The sequence below is a fragment of the Camponotus floridanus genome, unplaced genomic scaffold (assembly GCF_003227725.1).
Source record: "Camponotus floridanus strain SB8 unplaced genomic scaffold, Cflo_v7.5 scaffold8, whole genome shotgun sequence".
NCBI classification, from domain to species: Eukaryota; Metazoa; Arthropoda; class Insecta; order Hymenoptera; family Formicidae; genus Camponotus; species Camponotus floridanus.
This window is the reverse complement of record NW_020229849.1, coordinates 841606-860144: the sequence shown is the minus strand read 5'-3', so window position 1 is coordinate 860144 and position 18539 is coordinate 841606. Positions and strand designations below refer to the sequence as shown.

General features: G+C 28.8%; 1 protein-coding gene across 14 annotated transcripts in view; it reads left to right on the top strand.

The window, feature by feature from the left end:
- Positions 1 to 18539, top strand: part of LOC105258693 (voltage-dependent calcium channel type A subunit alpha-1) — a 200741-nt gene that overhangs the window by 44439 nt on the left and 137763 nt on the right. For 13 of the 14 annotated variants that reach the window (XM_025414296.1, XM_011270118.3, XM_025414297.1 and 10 more), the window contains exon 1: positions 17545 to 17789. In XM_025414296.1, coding sequence (XP_025270081.1) covers positions 17545 to 17789 — 245 coding nt within the window. Of the gene's footprint in view, positions 1 to 17543; positions 17790 to 18539 lie in introns of those variants that run through there. The other variant, XM_025414293.1, reaches the window with a different exon arrangement.

Genomic DNA, 18539 nt, shown 5'->3' with positions numbered 1-18539 from the left:
GTCTTTATCATTTTATCTCGCATAATCTAAATTTTTAAGATTTGTCACAGATGTCCCAGTCAATCTTTCATTCAAAAAAAAGACTTCAATCAAAGAGTCGCCAAAATAAAAATTTTAAGAAAGAGAGAGAGAGAGAGAGAGAGAGAGAGAGAGAGAGAGAGAGAGAGAGAGAGAGAGATACATAATATAACTTAATTATATTCAAATCATATTAAAAAATAATGATTTAAGAAAATTTTTTTTTGAGAATATTTAATGATAGCTTGTCAATTTTTTTCGGCGATCAATCAATTAGATAGATTTTAGACTTGAGCTCAGGAAAAAATTAGAGGGAATTTTATCTTGAGAATCTACAGTTTAATATTTTGTGCTGTTTGTATAAATTCCTCTGAAACTTGTCTATGGAGTAAAATTTAATGGCGCACGATGTACGATACACATTTGATTTAGACTGCAACGAGGAATAGTTCGGAAATAGCTTTTCTGCTTGAAATCTGCATACATCATCCGACAACGGATTGCCAATTTTCTCCAACCGATGATCGGTTGTTACGTGCGCTCAAATATTTTCTTATTCTACCTGTATTCCAAATCTCTTACAGAAAGATGAACCCTCCTGCTGCGCTTCGAATTATTAGATATATCTATAATTGCTATATTTAATTTAGAATTTGATACTCTGATAAAAATTATATTTTTCTATATTAAAAGAAAAGAAAAAAATATATATATATAAAATAAATCTAAATAAATTAAATAAATTAAACAAAAAGAAGTAAAAAAAATACTTAATAATAATAATTCGATATTTAAAAGTCTCTAAGAAAAAAAATTTAAGAACATATGAGAAAAATATAAAATAGAATATACTTCAACAAATCAGAAATTAATAAAAAATATTTATTTTCTTTATATTTTTATAATTTTTTCATTTGTATTATAATTTTTATAATTTTTATAATTTTGTTTCATATTGTATCATATCATCTATATTTCTATCAACAATATTAAACTGTAAATTCTCAAGATAAAATTTCCTCTAATTTTTTCCTGAGCTAAAATCTATCTAATTGATTGATCACCGAAAAAATTGACAAGCTATCATTAAGTATTCTCGAAAAAACATTTTTTCTTTTGCTTTTCAGTGTGATCGAAATTTATACATGTTTAAATGTTAAAGTGTTAAATGTTGCATTTTGTAATTGAAGGAAGAAGGATTCTGGATTCTTACGAGGAACGAATAACGTATTGTCAGATATATTTCTCGAGACAGAAAGAGAGACGCGAAGAACTGTGGTGTATTAAACAGAAGTATCTTTGAAGTTTGTTACATATCAAATTTGCAGCTGTCGATCGCCAAAGAGAAGCGGAAAAATGAAGAACTGTCTCGTGACGTATGCTCGCGAAAGCGACTGGCTTTTCGACGGATATTCAGCCGTTGGCGGATCTGATCGGGAAATAGCTTTTCCGGTTGATGAGGCTCGCGGCATGAACAATATACTGTCAATCTCCTTCGTTTTGACAATGATCAACGAAGGAAAGGGTGGAACGTTCGCAAAATCGGGTACCGCAATGAAGAGAGCAAATGGTTTGTCAAATGATATACAAGGTAGTTTAAAAGTCTGGAAATGGTCTATTATATCTCCGAAAATAGTGGCCCTGTGGAAAAATGTTTCAGACAAAAGTTGTAAGATTTTAAGTGACGCATTACACAGTAATATTACTATGACCTTGAAGAGTGTTGTTAAGGTCACGTGAAGATTATTTTAAATTTCTTAAATGAAATCTCCTATTTTTAATTACATATTCTTGTAACTTACCTCGAGAGCTTTTCAAAACATTATAATAAAGTATTTTTTCATTGAGTACTTTCCGAGTTATGAGACTTAAAATCATTTCTTAATTTTACATAAACCATAAAATATCTTGTAAAATATTCATTTTTTGATTACCTTAATACTTTTATGTACAAAATAATGAGAGGAATCAATTGGTGTAAAGAAAACACATAGTTGTTTCGAAGAAAAAATATGTAATTTACAATTAACAATTACATATTTTTTCTTAAAAATAACAATGTGTTTTCTTTACACCAATTGATTTCTCTCATTATTTTGAACATAAAAATATTAAAGTAAGATAATCAAAAAATGAATATTTTACAAGATATTTTACGGTTTATGTAAAATTAAGAAATGATTTCAAGCCTAATTCGGAAAGTACTTAATGAAAACTAACTTAATTATAGTGTTTTGGAAAGCTCTCGAGATAAGCTACAAGAATATGTAATAAAAAATAGGGAATTCTGTTGAAGAAATTGAAAGTGATCTTGACGTGACTTTAACAACACTCTTCAAGATCATAATAATATTACTATGTAATGCGTCATTTAAAACCCTACAACTTGTGTCTGAAACATTTTCCCACAGGACCATTTTATTTTTGGAGATAATTGATCGTTTCCAGATTTTTAAACTACTCTGTATAGGAACATTTCGTCTTCGATAATTATCATACATGACATTCGCCATGTTCTACAAAGCGGCTACTATATAAGAAGATCACATGGCACATTTCTGTTGTATATTTTATATGCCATAATATTGGCTTTCTGATTAATGTTACTCTAAGAAAATTACAGAATCATTGAATTTAAAAGCAAATCTTTTAATACTTGTTATACAGAATCCCAAGAAAATAAATCTTTTATTTGCTTGATATTTTTCTTGTTCTTAGAATTTTCAAAAATTATTCGAGTGACTTTTCGTATCGTTGGGAAAGAATATATTTTATGATTTACATATTACTGATAAAATCCACGAAACAATGGCTCTTTTATATTCTTTTATACGAACGCAATCTCCGCGTGAAAGAGCAAGGTACCGTCAAGTGCTCGTTCATCAAATTTTCTTGGCAGCGGTTCACTCTGGTCGATGAGAATGGCGCCGCTTTATCGCACAATCGTATAGTGATTTCGCGATAAAGCACTTCGACGATGGTATATTTAACATTTTTTGGGTCTCTTATTTAGAGTACAATAAAAGCATACACAAGTTATACTTGCATTTCCTTGAAAAGCATGACATTCAAATATGACTAAAATTTTATTTTTCGCACAATTTATAAATTACTTACCCTGAATAACAAATATAAATGTGAATAAAATAAAATAAATAAATAAATGTAAATTAAATAAATGTGAATTAAATAAAAAAATGATTATTAATATATGATCGTTAAGAAAATTATATCGTTGCAGATATCATATGTATAAGATGTAGTCAAAGCGATAGAAACTTAGAGTCTTTCATATATAATGTTATTCTTCTTTTTTAAGAATTCCTCTTAGTTTGCAAAATATGATATGATGACGATGAGATATATTGGAATTTATTCTTTTCTATGGTCAATCTATATGTTTACGATGGCAAGATAATGAGCCATTCCTGACGGGATTCGCGAAGCTCATCTTATTCAGAGTAATGAAAGTGTCTCGAAGCTACTTCAGAAATTTCAGGCTAGAAAAACACTTGCTCGTGCCATAAATTACAGTCAGACGGTCTCGATGTTGACGAGAAATCGATTCTTTCGTCGTTTCTAAAGTGCGTCTGCTTAGAGACAGTAACAAGCAGAAGTCACGTTTGCTAGTTATCATTTCTTTATTAATGGTTCTTATGCCTGTAGATGATTTATGACGATTTATAGAATTTTTTATAGATGACAGCTTAATAAATTAAATGTAAAAAGTATAAGGAATGTTCTCGTAAAACAAGGTTTAAATATGAATTGTTTGAATTTATTGATGCAAGAAAATCGCGTAATTTTATCGCTAAAAAGATAAAATATTATAAAAATTTTAGAACATAAAATTGAATTAAATAAAATTGATGTGAGATAGTCGTAACAATGAAAGGAAAGAGAAGTGAAAAAGTTTATTAATGATAATTACGCGATCGACTCTGAGTAATTGAATCGATATCTAAAAGAATAATTGAATAATTAAAATTTCGAAATCTTTTTAAAAAAATACTTAATTTCGGAAACTTTAATAATTTAAATATCTCTAAGAAAATCAAACTTTCACGAACTATAAAATACGCGATTCGAAAAATATTATAAATTACTTCCAGAATTAATTAATTAAAATAAATGATATTAAAACATACAGTATATTCGGATTGTCAATGGTGCTGGCTGGAAAGCGATTATATTTCGCGGTTTCAATTAACCAACGTCGTTTATTGGCAAACGAACACGTTGAATAAAGAACAATATTAACTTTTAAATATCGAGAATAGCTGCCTTTATGTACGAACAAGAAATTACGGAAACTCATCATTGTCTCCAAAAAGGTTTTTGCGAGTTCAATTACTCACATGCTTTTCGATAAACCACTTCGAGATTTTTCCCTGAAGCAACTATTATCTTACAAAAAAAAAAGTCATTTTCATGGATGTGTTAATCGGACATGGCAAGCAAATAGCGGTATGCGCTAATGAACGGCACCGTCCAATTATTGGAAGTGAGGAAAATCCATATTTCATTTTTCGAGTACTACACGTGATGGGTTTGAACGAAATAAAACGAAACCTCATCCTAAAGTTATGTATTTTAATCACATAGGAGTGTGACATACTAATGAATTATATATGAGAGGTTTAAATTAAAAAGAAGCATTAAATTAAAGGCATTAAATTAGAAATTTAATTAGACTTTATTTCAAGAAGATATATCAATTTTTTTATAATTTTAATAAACACAATTAATAATATTGTAATATATTAATTGTGTGTGTTAAAATCTTTAAGATTGTCTTAAGTTCAAATATTTGAATGAATATATCTGTTGGTGAATAATATAATTATATAATCATATTTTCTGATATACATCTATAATAAGTTATAACAATTTTATCCATATATTATTAATATAATAATAATGATAATAATAATAACAATAATAATAATAACAACAACAACAGCAACAACAATAATAATAATAATAATAACAATAATAACAATAATAGCAATAATAACAATAATAATAATGATGATGATAATAATAATAATAATAGTAAATATAATTATAAATATATTAATAGTAATAATAAATATTATTAATAATAATTTTATCAAATAAACAATTTATATCAAATAAATTTTATTTTATTTTAAAAAGAGAAATAATATGTAAATATAAATAGCTTTCGTATTTTATATAGTCATATTACATAATAAAATTAAAACATTCGAACAAACAAAATAAAATTATTATAAAAAATTAATATGATTAAAAAAATAATAATATTTGATCGCAACATTTATTTAAAAAAATAATATTTAAATCAATATTTTTTTCAATATATACAATTTTGCTTCCAAAGGCAGACAGTCACGTCTCGTTGAATTCGCCATGCGGATGAATACGAAAAGATATGACAGAAGGAATGACAATCAAGTATATCGATCAAGTCTATTTCACGAACATTCTTAACTTCAACACGTGATTTCGAAGAGCTTTTCAATTTGTCGAACACATTTCTCTTCACGAATGAACAAATCGAAAATATACGCAAACGGACATTTAAACACAAATATGGATAATACGAGATGTATTATATAACAGTGAATCTCGAAAAAGCCGAAAGTTGATACTCTGTTACTTTTACCACATTCGTCTTTTCTTTAATAAATTATCCTCTTTATTTCCTCTCTCTATTCTCTTATCGGAGTTCACAATTTATTCTCAACTTTTGTTATCTTCAAAATTATTCAGTTTTTTATTAGAGGAGAAAAAAAGAAAATTAAAAACAAGCTGAAGTTTGTAAAATTAAGAGAGTGAGTTTAAATTAACATAATAAAAAATTTTTTAAATATACATATACAATAGAATTTTTTTCGGTAGGCTTCATATTTTTTATACTATAAAGGATAATTCATAATCATTCAGAAGTATTATAGCTCTTTTTTCGTACATTCAAGTAATGATGAAATTTTCTTTTCTAACAAGCTTTAAAATATTGAAAAAAATTATCATCGTTTATGTAAAAAAATATAAACTTTATACAAATAGCCTTTTCTTTCTTCTTCGATTTATTTAAAAAATATATAAAAATTTTCAAAAAATATATCCATACATAAATTTTTCTCTTTTTTATTATTTTTTGAATATTTCTTCTTGTTTCTGCGTTTCTTTGAGTGTGTGTGCATTGTGGATCATAAATTTATGAAATGGTTTTCATACTTATCAACGTTTTATGTGAAAATTGAACTTTGCTTTCGTATCTTAAAACCTTCTTTTTTAAGGATTTCTAAACTTTTCTTAATTAGAAGTCGATGCTGGAGGAGGTTTATAAAAAGCTTTTTTCTATAATCAATGTGAGCACTGTTATATTGTTATCTCATTCTCGTTTCCAGCATAATTATGTAATGTAATTAAAATAACTTTAATCGATTGCACTCTCTGAAAACAATTTACTTTATTTTTGTCACTTTTCCGATTTACAAGCAATCAACCAAATTAGTTTCTGTTTACTCAAAACTTCAAATTACTTGCAGCAAGACATTTCCAAGATAGTCGACGTACTGCCTCGAGAGCTATTTGGACTTTATATCAAGGAATCGGTAAATTAAATTAAAGTGGTGTATTTTAACTGCTTCGGGTGGGTTCCGGAGGAATAAACCTTTTTTTTGAAATTCAGAATAAATAATAAAGGCTTTATTTTCCAACGGAAGATTTAAGCAATTGAAAGTTAAGTCTCTAAGATTTTTATTTATTATCGCATTTATAATAAACTAAAGAAAAGAAAAAATTCGGATTTTCTTGCAACTCATTTTATATTAAAAAATTTAATAAGTATGTAAATATAATAAACAATAAACAAAAAATAATTTGGATTTTTTTGTAACTTATTTTATATAAAAAAAATTTAATAAGTACATAAATATAATAAAATATAAAAATTCAATTAATAAAAGCTGTTTGAAAAATAATGAATATTATATTTTAATAATAAATATTAATTAAATATAAGAATTTAAAAAATTTAATTATATTATAATTTTCCACAATGCGCGGTATAATAAACAATAAATAATAAAAAATAAGGTATGAAAGCTCAATGAGAAAAATAGATTGGACATGATGGAACAGTTAATAAAACAAATCATTTATAGATTCGATAAATAACCGTCGAGTTGCATTAATCGTTTTTGGAGCACGCGTTTGGAGCATCCGTTTGACTAAATGTCGACGCTCATATGGCACGAATGGCCTGTGGAAATTCTATAAAGCGACGTTAACGAGCGCGTGGCATGACGTTATGCTTTCATGAGACACAGCGTAACGCGCGTGTCGGCTTTCGATGTTGTTGACTGGTCAAGATTGCGTTACATATGTTCCGAAGATTGATCGTCGCGCCTGGCATGGAGACATAATTATCGTGCAAAGCCTTGTTTAGCGCTTTTGGTGAAATTTCTCTTAGTCCACGAAAGTGTATCCGCTGTTTAAAGGCTCTATGTATAATGATGATCGCAAACCTGCAATTAATTTACCTTATCAGGTAAATTAAAAACTGATGAAAAATTGCTTGATTTCATGCATCTGCAGAAGAATGGTGAAAGAAGTTTTTTTACGATATAAACTTACATTGGTAACAAATTCACGATTAAAAAATAATATATGCATTCTTATATCATTCTCCCTCTATCTATTCATATATACAGGGTGTCCCAGATTTAACGAATCAGCCGTTAATAGCAGATTCCTGAGATCATTTGGAGACGAAAATTCTAATACCAAAATGTTGAGGAAGACTTCATAAAAATGTTCAAACTATTGACTACTGTCGCATCGAGGATACAATCGCGCTCACTGCACCTAACCTAACCTATTTTTTATTTTATATTGGTCCCTCTATCGATATCGATATTATCGCACTGTACGCGGGCCCCTTGATGCACTATGTCTTTGAGCAGGAGAACGTAACGCGCTGATTGGTAATCTTTAATCTTTTGTAGCGCCGAAACTACATCTTCCTCAACATTTTGGTATGAAAATTTTCGTTTCCAAATGATCTCAGGAATCTACCATTAACGGTTGATTCATTAAATCTGGGACACCCTGTATATGTGTACATCAATCTTTAAAAGTAATTAATTTTTTAAGCTAAATTTCGTTGCATTAATATTTAGGGTAATATATGAGATATATTTTTGAACATTATTAGCATGCCATAGGAGATAATTAGAAGATTTTTTTGAACCTCCTTTCCCTAAAGTATATAGCATTGTCTTTACAGCGTAGTCCATTGTGTGATCAAAGAATTTCCTACGATATTATATTTTTCATAATTAAGTTTCAGTCTATTGTCGTCGGACGAAAGGCCAGCCGGTTGCCAGGAAATCCGCGTACGCGTGCATAAAATTCCATGCGTCAAAAGCACGTGCGGCGGGTCCTGGATGTTTCAGATCAAAGGAGTTGGAGGTGCAATTACTGTGCAGAACGTTCCGCAGCGAACGTAACAGAAAATCGCAACACGCTTTGTTCTTCTTCTCAATTTGGCTCTCTCTCTCTTTCTTTCTCTCTCTCTCTCTCTCTCTCTCTTTTCTTCTCCCTGTATTTCGAGTTTATTCACCAAGCGTCGATTGCAGACGACAAAATAAACGAACGAGAGAAGGATCCGAACGAGAGAAGGATTTCCTCCTCTTCTTCTTATCTCTCGTTCTCCATTAATAGTCAATGAGAGCGACAATCACGAAAGAGAGAAAATTAGATCCCACTATGTCTAGCTAAATTGCTCGACAGGATCGAGAGAGGATGAGGGAGAAAAAAGGAGTCGATGTACAGATTATCGTACATTCTCATAAGATAAATCTGCGGAAATTTATGTCACATGCATTTACGAGATTCTGAATTCTCCGCGTCGATTGTTGTCTTTAATTAAAAGGATTACGGTAATTTAATGCTTATGAGATATTTGAACAATAGCACAATAAAGCAAAGTTTTATACGTAAAAGTTCAGGGAGATTTTGTGACAAGACTCACATTTATGATTATAAAATATAAAAATCAGAAGGCATTATAAGAATATAAATATCTGAAATAATACGTAGTAAAAATATTTTGATTATACACTTTAACGGATTATTAATTTCAAGAACACATTATTATTATAATTTAAATAGTAAAAATAAAAAATTTGTAATTGCTATTTATTAAAATCTAATTTTAAATAATTTAAAATAAACAAAATGCGATAAAATTTAAAAAAAGAGATAATATATTGGTTTTCTATATTTGGCATGTGTATTGTAGTCACGAGCAATTTGCAATATCTATAATAATATCAAGATTTTGATAACTATCTCCTATCACTGCGCGTTCCTTTACCGAAACTTTCCACTCAAGCATTTCGTGCGAGTTTCGCCTTGTCAGATTGGTGGGACATTAGTTGAACTTTACCATTATACCCGATCGGCTACTAAAAGTGACATGATTCGCTAATGATTAAAATCGGAATTAATCAACTAATTTTATCATCCAGTCGTTAACTTACAAACGTATATTAAGGATATTTTGTATGTACAATCCCAGCAAAAAGTAGTTGAAAATCAATATTGACAAATATCTACTTTTGGTGTATTTTGAGTAAGAAATTGGAATATTACAATTTGATTTTAGCTACAGTACAGAGATGTATTTTTTAATATTTATTGCGTTTTTACTGAAATATTCCGAATTTTGTTAATCGAAATGATTAACTTTTGGCAAAGAATTTCGCCTTGTGACAGATACATGGCTAACTTCATTGAATTATATTTAATATCTTTTTAACCAGTTAGTACTTGTATAATATTATTTGACCAAATAATTCCTCTGTATCTAAACTTTCGCAAATTTTCAACAAATTCTGAATATTATTTCCATGTGTTTTTGTCATTTGAATCGACATGGTTATACGTTTCCCATAAGAACACATGTTAATTCGGTGCAAATTAAAATCCTTATAACTTGTGAAAGCTTTAGTGAATCGATTTAAAAATTATACTGAAGATTCTAAACATATGTAACACATTCTGTACAATTTTCATTAAATTTTCAATATTTTGAAAATAGGTACAAAACATCCTTAAGATAGACCATAAATAAATATAGTAATAATTAAAAAACTAAGAAGCTATATGCCCATTTTGGATAAATGATTTATCGAGATGACAGTTTCTTTGGAAATTAAGCATCAGGTGAGCAAAGAATCATATTATTTATTTAAATTTATTGTTGAAATTTCTTGTAACTTCATTTTAGCAATTTTTTTTCAGATTTAATTATAAATAAACAAAAATTTTAGAGAAAATATGAAAAGAACGTCCTACATTTAGGTTAAATCTAAGATCTCTAATAATATTTTTTTAATAACATTCTAATTGTAAACTTTATCATATAATAAGATTTATTTTATAAAAAAAATATATAATTTAGAATCATATTTTTATAATGCACAATTCATAATATTCATCATTTTTTGTATTTTCTTTTAAATTGCAAATTTTCTGAACAAAATTTGCAATTAATCAAGAATGCTAAACCTCAATTATATACCCTTCTTTTTAGATAAAACTTGACAGGCTCGAAATTTTTCACCCTCGCAGCGGTCTTATAAATTTGCTCTTCTTTTTCATTCCGTGCACGACACCCCCCCACGAAATGTTTATCCTCTTCCTTTTTCTCATTTCGATCTTTTGACACGAGGGGTGGCCTCAAGATAAAACTAATTTTACGAGAAATAGGTCGATCTCTTTGATTTTTTATTGGATTTTATATATTGATGTGATGTTATACTCAACAAAAATATATCCGGATGGGAAAAATATTTTGATATTAAGCTTTGTTGATCTTGTTATCTTCGGCAAAAGCGCATAAATAAAAAGTAAATAATTGTAAAAATAAATAATTTTACATTTAATTTTTCAAATCATTTCATTACAATATTATGATAACAAGAGTTAATATGATTATAAAAATGGAAATATTCCTGCAAGGGATGGGAATATTTTTATACCTATAAAACTCTCAAGAAATACTCTTGAACTTCTCAGATTTTATTTATTAAATTTTATTTATTAAATTTTTTAAAGATTTTATTTATTAAAGGTATATTTATTGAAGTATATATAGACATCTCCATTTGACAAATATACCAGATATCGAATAGAAAAGAATTTGCGTACTCGTGCACACAATTTTGTTATCCAGGGCAGAGAATAAGAATCACTTTAAAGTGAAAAGAAGGTTCGATAGATTCGCGCGAGCTAGTAACGGCTAGCGATCGAGGTAAACAGAAAAGGGCAAGATATTTGCGAAGCGAAGAAAAAGGTTGGACAAAAGAATAGAAAGATGAAAAGGACAATGGATGGAAGAAGGAGATCCTTTGCAGATAGCTCGTATGAGAATCGAGAAGAGCTTGCTTCTCAAGCATGGTGCCTGTTCTATATAATACATACAAACAGAAAGTGAGAGAGAGAGAGAGAGAGGGAGGGAAAGAGGGAGAGAGAGAGGGAGAGAAAGGGAGAGAGAGAGAGAGAGAGAACTGGACAGGGGGAAACTCGACAGAAATGGAGGGTGAAAGGGTTAGGGGAAGCGATTGGGGAAGGGATGTATGAGAGGGAGTAGGGTAGAGGTTGCCGGGTAACACAGCGAGGGTGGAATAAGAGTTTCCCGGGGTGCCTAGCAACAGGTTGCAATCTAAAATTTCGACCGGTGTTGCGACGTGACAAGCTTTGCTAAAGCGACCTATGTACTTCCCTAAACGCGCTTATATAAAGCGAGTCAATACGTTTGCGTGTCTCACGTTCGATTTCTCATTATTTGTCACGAGAACCTTGAATTTTTCATTATCTTATCACAAAATGCGTAGGGAAAGAGAAGAAGGTTTATATATTTATCTGAAACTTTTATTCTTTTCTCGTTAAGTTTTATCCTATATAAATGATATTCAATAAAACGAATAATATAATTTATAAATAATAGTAATTTATGAATCAATATTCAATATTTTATTAATATTTTAATATTTTATCATTCAATTTTGATAGTTGGTATATATACAGGATGTCCTAGATTTAATCAGCCGTTAATAGTAGACTCCTGAGGTCATTTGGAGACGAAAATTCTAATACTAAAATGTTGAGGAGGACTTCATAAAAATGTTCAAACTATTGACTATTGTCGCATAGAAGACACAATCACGCTCACTGCAGAATCCTATAATATTTTTTATTTTATATTGATCTCTCCATCAATATTAATATTATCGCGTTGTACATGGGCTCCTTGATGCGCTATGTTGCTGAGCAGGAGAATGTAACGCGCCGATTGGTAGTCTTTAATCTTTTGTAGCGCCGAAACTACATCTCCCTCAACATTTTGGTATTAAAATTTTTCTTTCCAAATGACCTCAGACATCTATCATTAACGGCTGATTCGTTAAGTCAGGGACACCCTGTATATAATATAATTTAACAAAGAAAATAATTCATCAATAATATAAATCAATTTATACATTAATAATATAAATATGATAAATATTGAAATAAAATATATTTCTAGCGGAAAATGCAATGAATCTAAATAATTTTAATCACCAAAAACTGCATGGGAAATATTTTATCTTTTACTTTGTATATAATTGCATATCGATACCGATGTATAAATTATTATAAATATATATATATATATATATATATATATATTGTTATTAACATTGTATTATTGGTGTACTTTACTTTCAATGTATAAATTATGATGCGATACAATAAATACAATACTCGTTCTCGAGACTCTCTTATATGTATAGACTATTCCATTATGTATTTATGAGAAATAAACGAATGAATAGTTGATACGCAGACGAAGGCGATTCGGTAGAACGTCATGAAACAAAATCGGTTCGACGAGATGAACTGTGCGCAAGCTCCAAAATTTCAGCGTAAAAAATTTATAAATAGATTAATTTTGATATCGTAACGTTGATATTCGTTTGGACGCAATTTCACATTGCGTTGCTATGTATCGCGTGTGTTGCCGACATGAACGTGTCTGTCGTTCGTAGCACCTAATGGATTGTAATTCTGTTTTGTTCGTTTGATAGACGGACCGGATAATAATTCATTCGCAATTAACCCGTGAGAACCGACATGTTAACGCTCACGAATTGTCAGCCAGGTGAATATCCCGCGTCATATTTCAATCCGCGAGAAATCGAAATTAATAGAAAATTACATAATCTAATCGTTTCGCAAAAATACTCGTGGAAAAAACTACACAAAATTCCACGTAAAATATAAACTATTTAAGATGTAAAGATTCTTTCTCCCTAATGAATATAAAATTGATTTTTTCAGTGTTGCAATTGCAACAAAGTTTGTCACAAACTCTTGGATTTCAAAATCGAATACAGTGGATCTTTATATTTTATTTAAGCATGTTTTGTACCTATTTTTAAAATATTGAGAATTTAATGAAAATTGTAGAATGTCCTTACATATGTTTAGAATCTTCAATAATAGAAGAATCTCTATAATTTTTAAATCGATTCACTAAAGCGTTTACAAGTAATAAGGATTTTAATTTGCACCGAATTAACATGTGTTCTTATGAGAAACGTATAACCACGTCGATTCGAATGACAAAAACACATGGAAATAATATTCAGAATTTGTTTAAAATTTACAAAAGTTTAGTTATACAGAGAAAATATTTGGTCAAATAATATTATACAAGTACTAACTGGTTAAAACGATATTAAATATAATTCAATGAAGTTAGCAATGTATCTGTCACAAGGCGAAATTCTCTGTCAAAAATTAATCATTTCGATTAAGGATATTTTGTATCTATTTTCAAAATATTGAAAATTTAATGAAAATTGTAGAATGTCCTTATATATGTTCAGAATCTTCAGTATAATTTTTAAATCGATTCACTAAAGCGTTCACAAGTTATAAGGATTTAATTTGCACCGAATTAACATGTGTTTTTATGGGAAACGTATAATCACGTTCAAATGACAAAAACACATGGAAATAATATTCAGAATTTAAAATTTACAAAAGTTTAGTTATACAGAGAAAATATTTGGTCAAATAATATTATACAAGTACTAACTGGTTAAAAAAATATTAAATATAATTCAATGAAGTTAGCCATGTATCTGTCACAAGGCGAAATTCTCTGTCAAAAGTTAATCATTTCGATTAACAAAATTCGGAATATTTCAGTAAAAACGCAAAAAATATTAAAAAATACATCTCTGCGTTGTAGCTGAAGAAAAAAAATAAATCAAATTGTAATATTCCACACAATTTCTTACTCAAAATACACCAAAAGTGGATATATTCGTCAATATTGATTTTCAGCTGCTTTTTGCTGGGATTGTACATACAAAACATCCTTAATTCGAAATAGCTTTTTACTGCAATTTTAATTTGAGATGCACACTTACTAACATGTTTTGATCATACAAATTTGGTATCCATTTCATTTTACGAATAGAATTTCGTAGCGTTTCCCGAAATTATAATTTCCAAGTTCGCTTTTGAGCTGTACTGCTAGTTGGAAAACACGCAATATATAAACTATATAGCCAATATGCTCTTGATTCAGAGATATGTCCTTACTTAGTGCACACCGATCTTCAACTTAGCGTAATGCGCTTGATGAGAAGCTTCGTGAAACTTTAGAAAACTTACAATCTAGTTCATATAAATTTGATTCGAGAGGAAACAACAATAAGTGACTGTATATTGTGGATATTCCAGCATTATATTGTGGTCATTCCTATGGTTGAAATAATTTTATCTGTGAAAATATTTATAGCATCTATTTGCATTAAAATTTTTATATCAAGCCCTGTTTATTTTTTCATCGCTTCTTCACAGTTAATATTAATATAAAATCCTGTGAATACTATAAAAATTCAACAGTATATGTGTGTGTATTTTTTCTCATTTTTATTAAAATAAATCTATTTAAAATTTATTACTTTTGATGGAAAGTGGCTTCTTTGAGAATTTTATGCTTTGAATGAATATGCAAAGATTTCTTTACATAATTTAAATTTTTTACATCGAGGATTTAATTGTTATAAGAATGTCGCAAATTTCGAAATCATACTTCAATGACTTTTTCTACACGTCCCATTTATATGATGAATATCCTGTGCGCATTTCCGGTTCGTCGGGGCTAATGAACTCGACGTCGCGTTCGAATGATGATTAATCGGATTTTGCGGTATCTAGATAGCAGTGGCGCTTTATTTTCCATTTCAACGCAGAACGCTTTCAGGAAATGAAGGGAGGTAGGAATGGAAAAGAGAACCGCACGTGACGTTTGAAAAGCCACGAGGAAGCCGATACCGGCGCGAACACGAGTAATTAATAGAATATTTCATGTGCGTTGCCGAGATGTTACCTTTAACGTTACTCTTGAATAAACGAGCTTCGTGTAATGTATGAACGGTATATAGGTCCACGTGTAATATAAGTCGCGTGTCGAAAACGACGATCCTTTTTTTCTCTCTTTTCATATTCAATACGACCGACTTTTTCTTATCGATCCAATGAAGATTAGTTAGGCATCGCCAATACATTAAGAGAAAAAAAAACTATTAACGGCCGTGGTACGCGTCAGAAAATAGACGAACACAAGTGCTCGATCGCGTGACTACCGACCGCCCCGTTGATGCACCGAGATTAGGCCAGACAACGTAACCTAATTAACAAAAGAACGTTTCGCTAGATTTCTACTACGCTCCATTAATTTATTCCTACAAATATTTTTTTATTCGTTCGATCGACTTAAAAAATTTATTATCGTCATATCGAGATTTATGCGTGCCATTTGGTGTCGATCTTCAAATAATTTCATAATTTTAGGGAACTAAAAATACATTTAGATTTATATAACAAGATAAAATAATTTTAAAGACTAAATTAAAAACTATCAAGGTGCTCATTATTTTCGCTGCGTAATAGGATCGTATTCTTCTTGATGTTTTTATTATTATTATGTAGAACAGAAATTAAAAGCATATTTATTAATTTTCATTTTTTAGTAAAAAAAATTATCACGAGTTTTCGAGATCAAGTTGCGATTGCATATTTGAAAAAGTTTTGTCTTCTAACAATAAGAGTTTTTATATTTAATAATATACATTATAATTACATTACATTATAATTTTCTGTTCCTTTTTCTTCCCTTTCTTATGTAACATATACAAGTATCTATATCTTATATATACATATATATATATATATATATATATATAGGGTGCGCAAAAAATATCCGATAAAATATCTTGAAAATAAGACATTTTAGAAAAAAATGTTTCGTACAAAGTTGTTGGGTGTCAATAAATGCATCAAATAGCAAAACTTATTTGATCTCGAACGTAAAATGGAGGAACTCTCAAGGTCAACTTTAAAATTTTAAATAGAAACTGTCAATTTTTATTCAATATTCTTATAGCCTATCTCGAGAGCTCTCCAAAACACTATAATTAAGTTATTTTTTATTGAGTATTTTTCGAGTTATGAGGCTTGATAATTTCTTAATTTTACATAAATCATAAAATATTTAATAAAATATTCATTTCTTGATTATCTTATCTTAATACTTTTATGCACAAAAAATAATGAGGAATCAATTGGTGTAAAGAAAAAAACAGTTGTTTTTATGAAAAAATGTAATTGTTAATTGCAAATTACATATTTTTTCAGAAATAATTGTTGTTTGAAGATAATTTAATTCAAATATATATATATATATATATATATATATAATATATATATATATATATATAATATATATATATATATATATAAATATATATATTATATATATTAATATATATATTATAAATATATATATTATATATATATATATATATAATATATATATATATATATATATATATATATATATAGATAGAAATATATATATATATATATATATATATATTTCTATCTAGTCACACATGTTTTAATAGTAAATATATAAATTACTCAACAATAGACTTTTCATTCAATAATGAAAATAGCAACTTAAGAAAAACTTAATTAAATATATCCATATTAATTATATGAAAACTTAATTAAATATGTGCATTTTGAATTAAGTTATCCTCAAAAACATAAAAAACAAAAAAATATTGTAATAAAAATATAATTTTTGTAATCGTAAAACATACTAACATGTAAGAAGAAAAAATTACGATATTTTTATTCAATAATATTATTTTATTCATTAATATTTCATATTATTTACACATTTGAAGGCACAAAGAAATGCATAATCGTTAATAAAACAATAGAACAAATGTATGTGGTTTAAAATTTTTATAATAAATCTTAATGTCGCGTTATGCTTCGACCTTAAATAATAAACGTAAACAAGTGTATTTTTTGCATAATTTATATTATAAAATTTTCCTTGTGCATAAAATCATTTCTACTTTGTAATTTAATTAATTTCCGTTTACTTCCAGGATGCTGGGTAGCGTGGGAGGTCGACACGTGTCTACGCGTCGGCGTGGCAGCAATCCGTTGATGCGTGGAAGTGTGGGCCTCATCGGTTATGGCGCTACCGGGATCGGCGGAAACGCGGCCGATGGCAATGCGATGCATTCGGAACCGGTGCCCAGATATGCCGCCAGGAGACGAAGGGCAGTCACCACCAGCGACCACAAGAGTTGCGCCCTTATACAAACACGGCTCAAGCTCGGCGATATTATGTGAGTCGCACCCTTTATATTTTCTTACTGAACTCTTTAGCTACGACTTTATTTACGCCTAGGGGAACTTTGATATATAGAGAAGAAAATAAAATTTCACATAATCATGTCTTCGAGACTTATTATAGCATGTACTGATTTATCGTTATCGTTATTTTATAATTAATATGAAAATATATTATACGGGGTAAAGTGTATAATATAATAAGGGATCGTAATTGCAGTGCATTTCCATCTTGTTCATCGGTAATTTAAGAAAGACGTCTGCGTGTATCATAGATGAAAAGTTAAGAATATTAATTATATTAATATTAACTATTATTCATGCGAATTTAAGAGGATATTAGAGTCCTGTTTTATCGATAAAATGCTATATTTTATTTTTGTCTGAAATCTTTTTATTAGTTGCACAGAATAAATGCTCCTTCACGATTAAAGTATATACATAAATAAAGCGGGAACCTCCTGATTTTATGTTAAAAATTGAAAAATCATAAAAAGGTCATAACAATATTTGCTTAATATAAAGTTTTGCAGTTTGTATACAAAATAAAATAGGTTCCCGCTAGAGATTGTATGAAGGAATATAAATGAATTTTTAGAGAGTTTAGAATACAAAAGATTTCGGTTTATTTAAAATCTTTTTCATACAAAATAAATATTATTACGATTTGACCCCAGAAGCCGATAAAAAAAACTAATTTTTCAATTTTTTCTTAATTTTTAACATAAAACCAGGAGGTTCTCGTT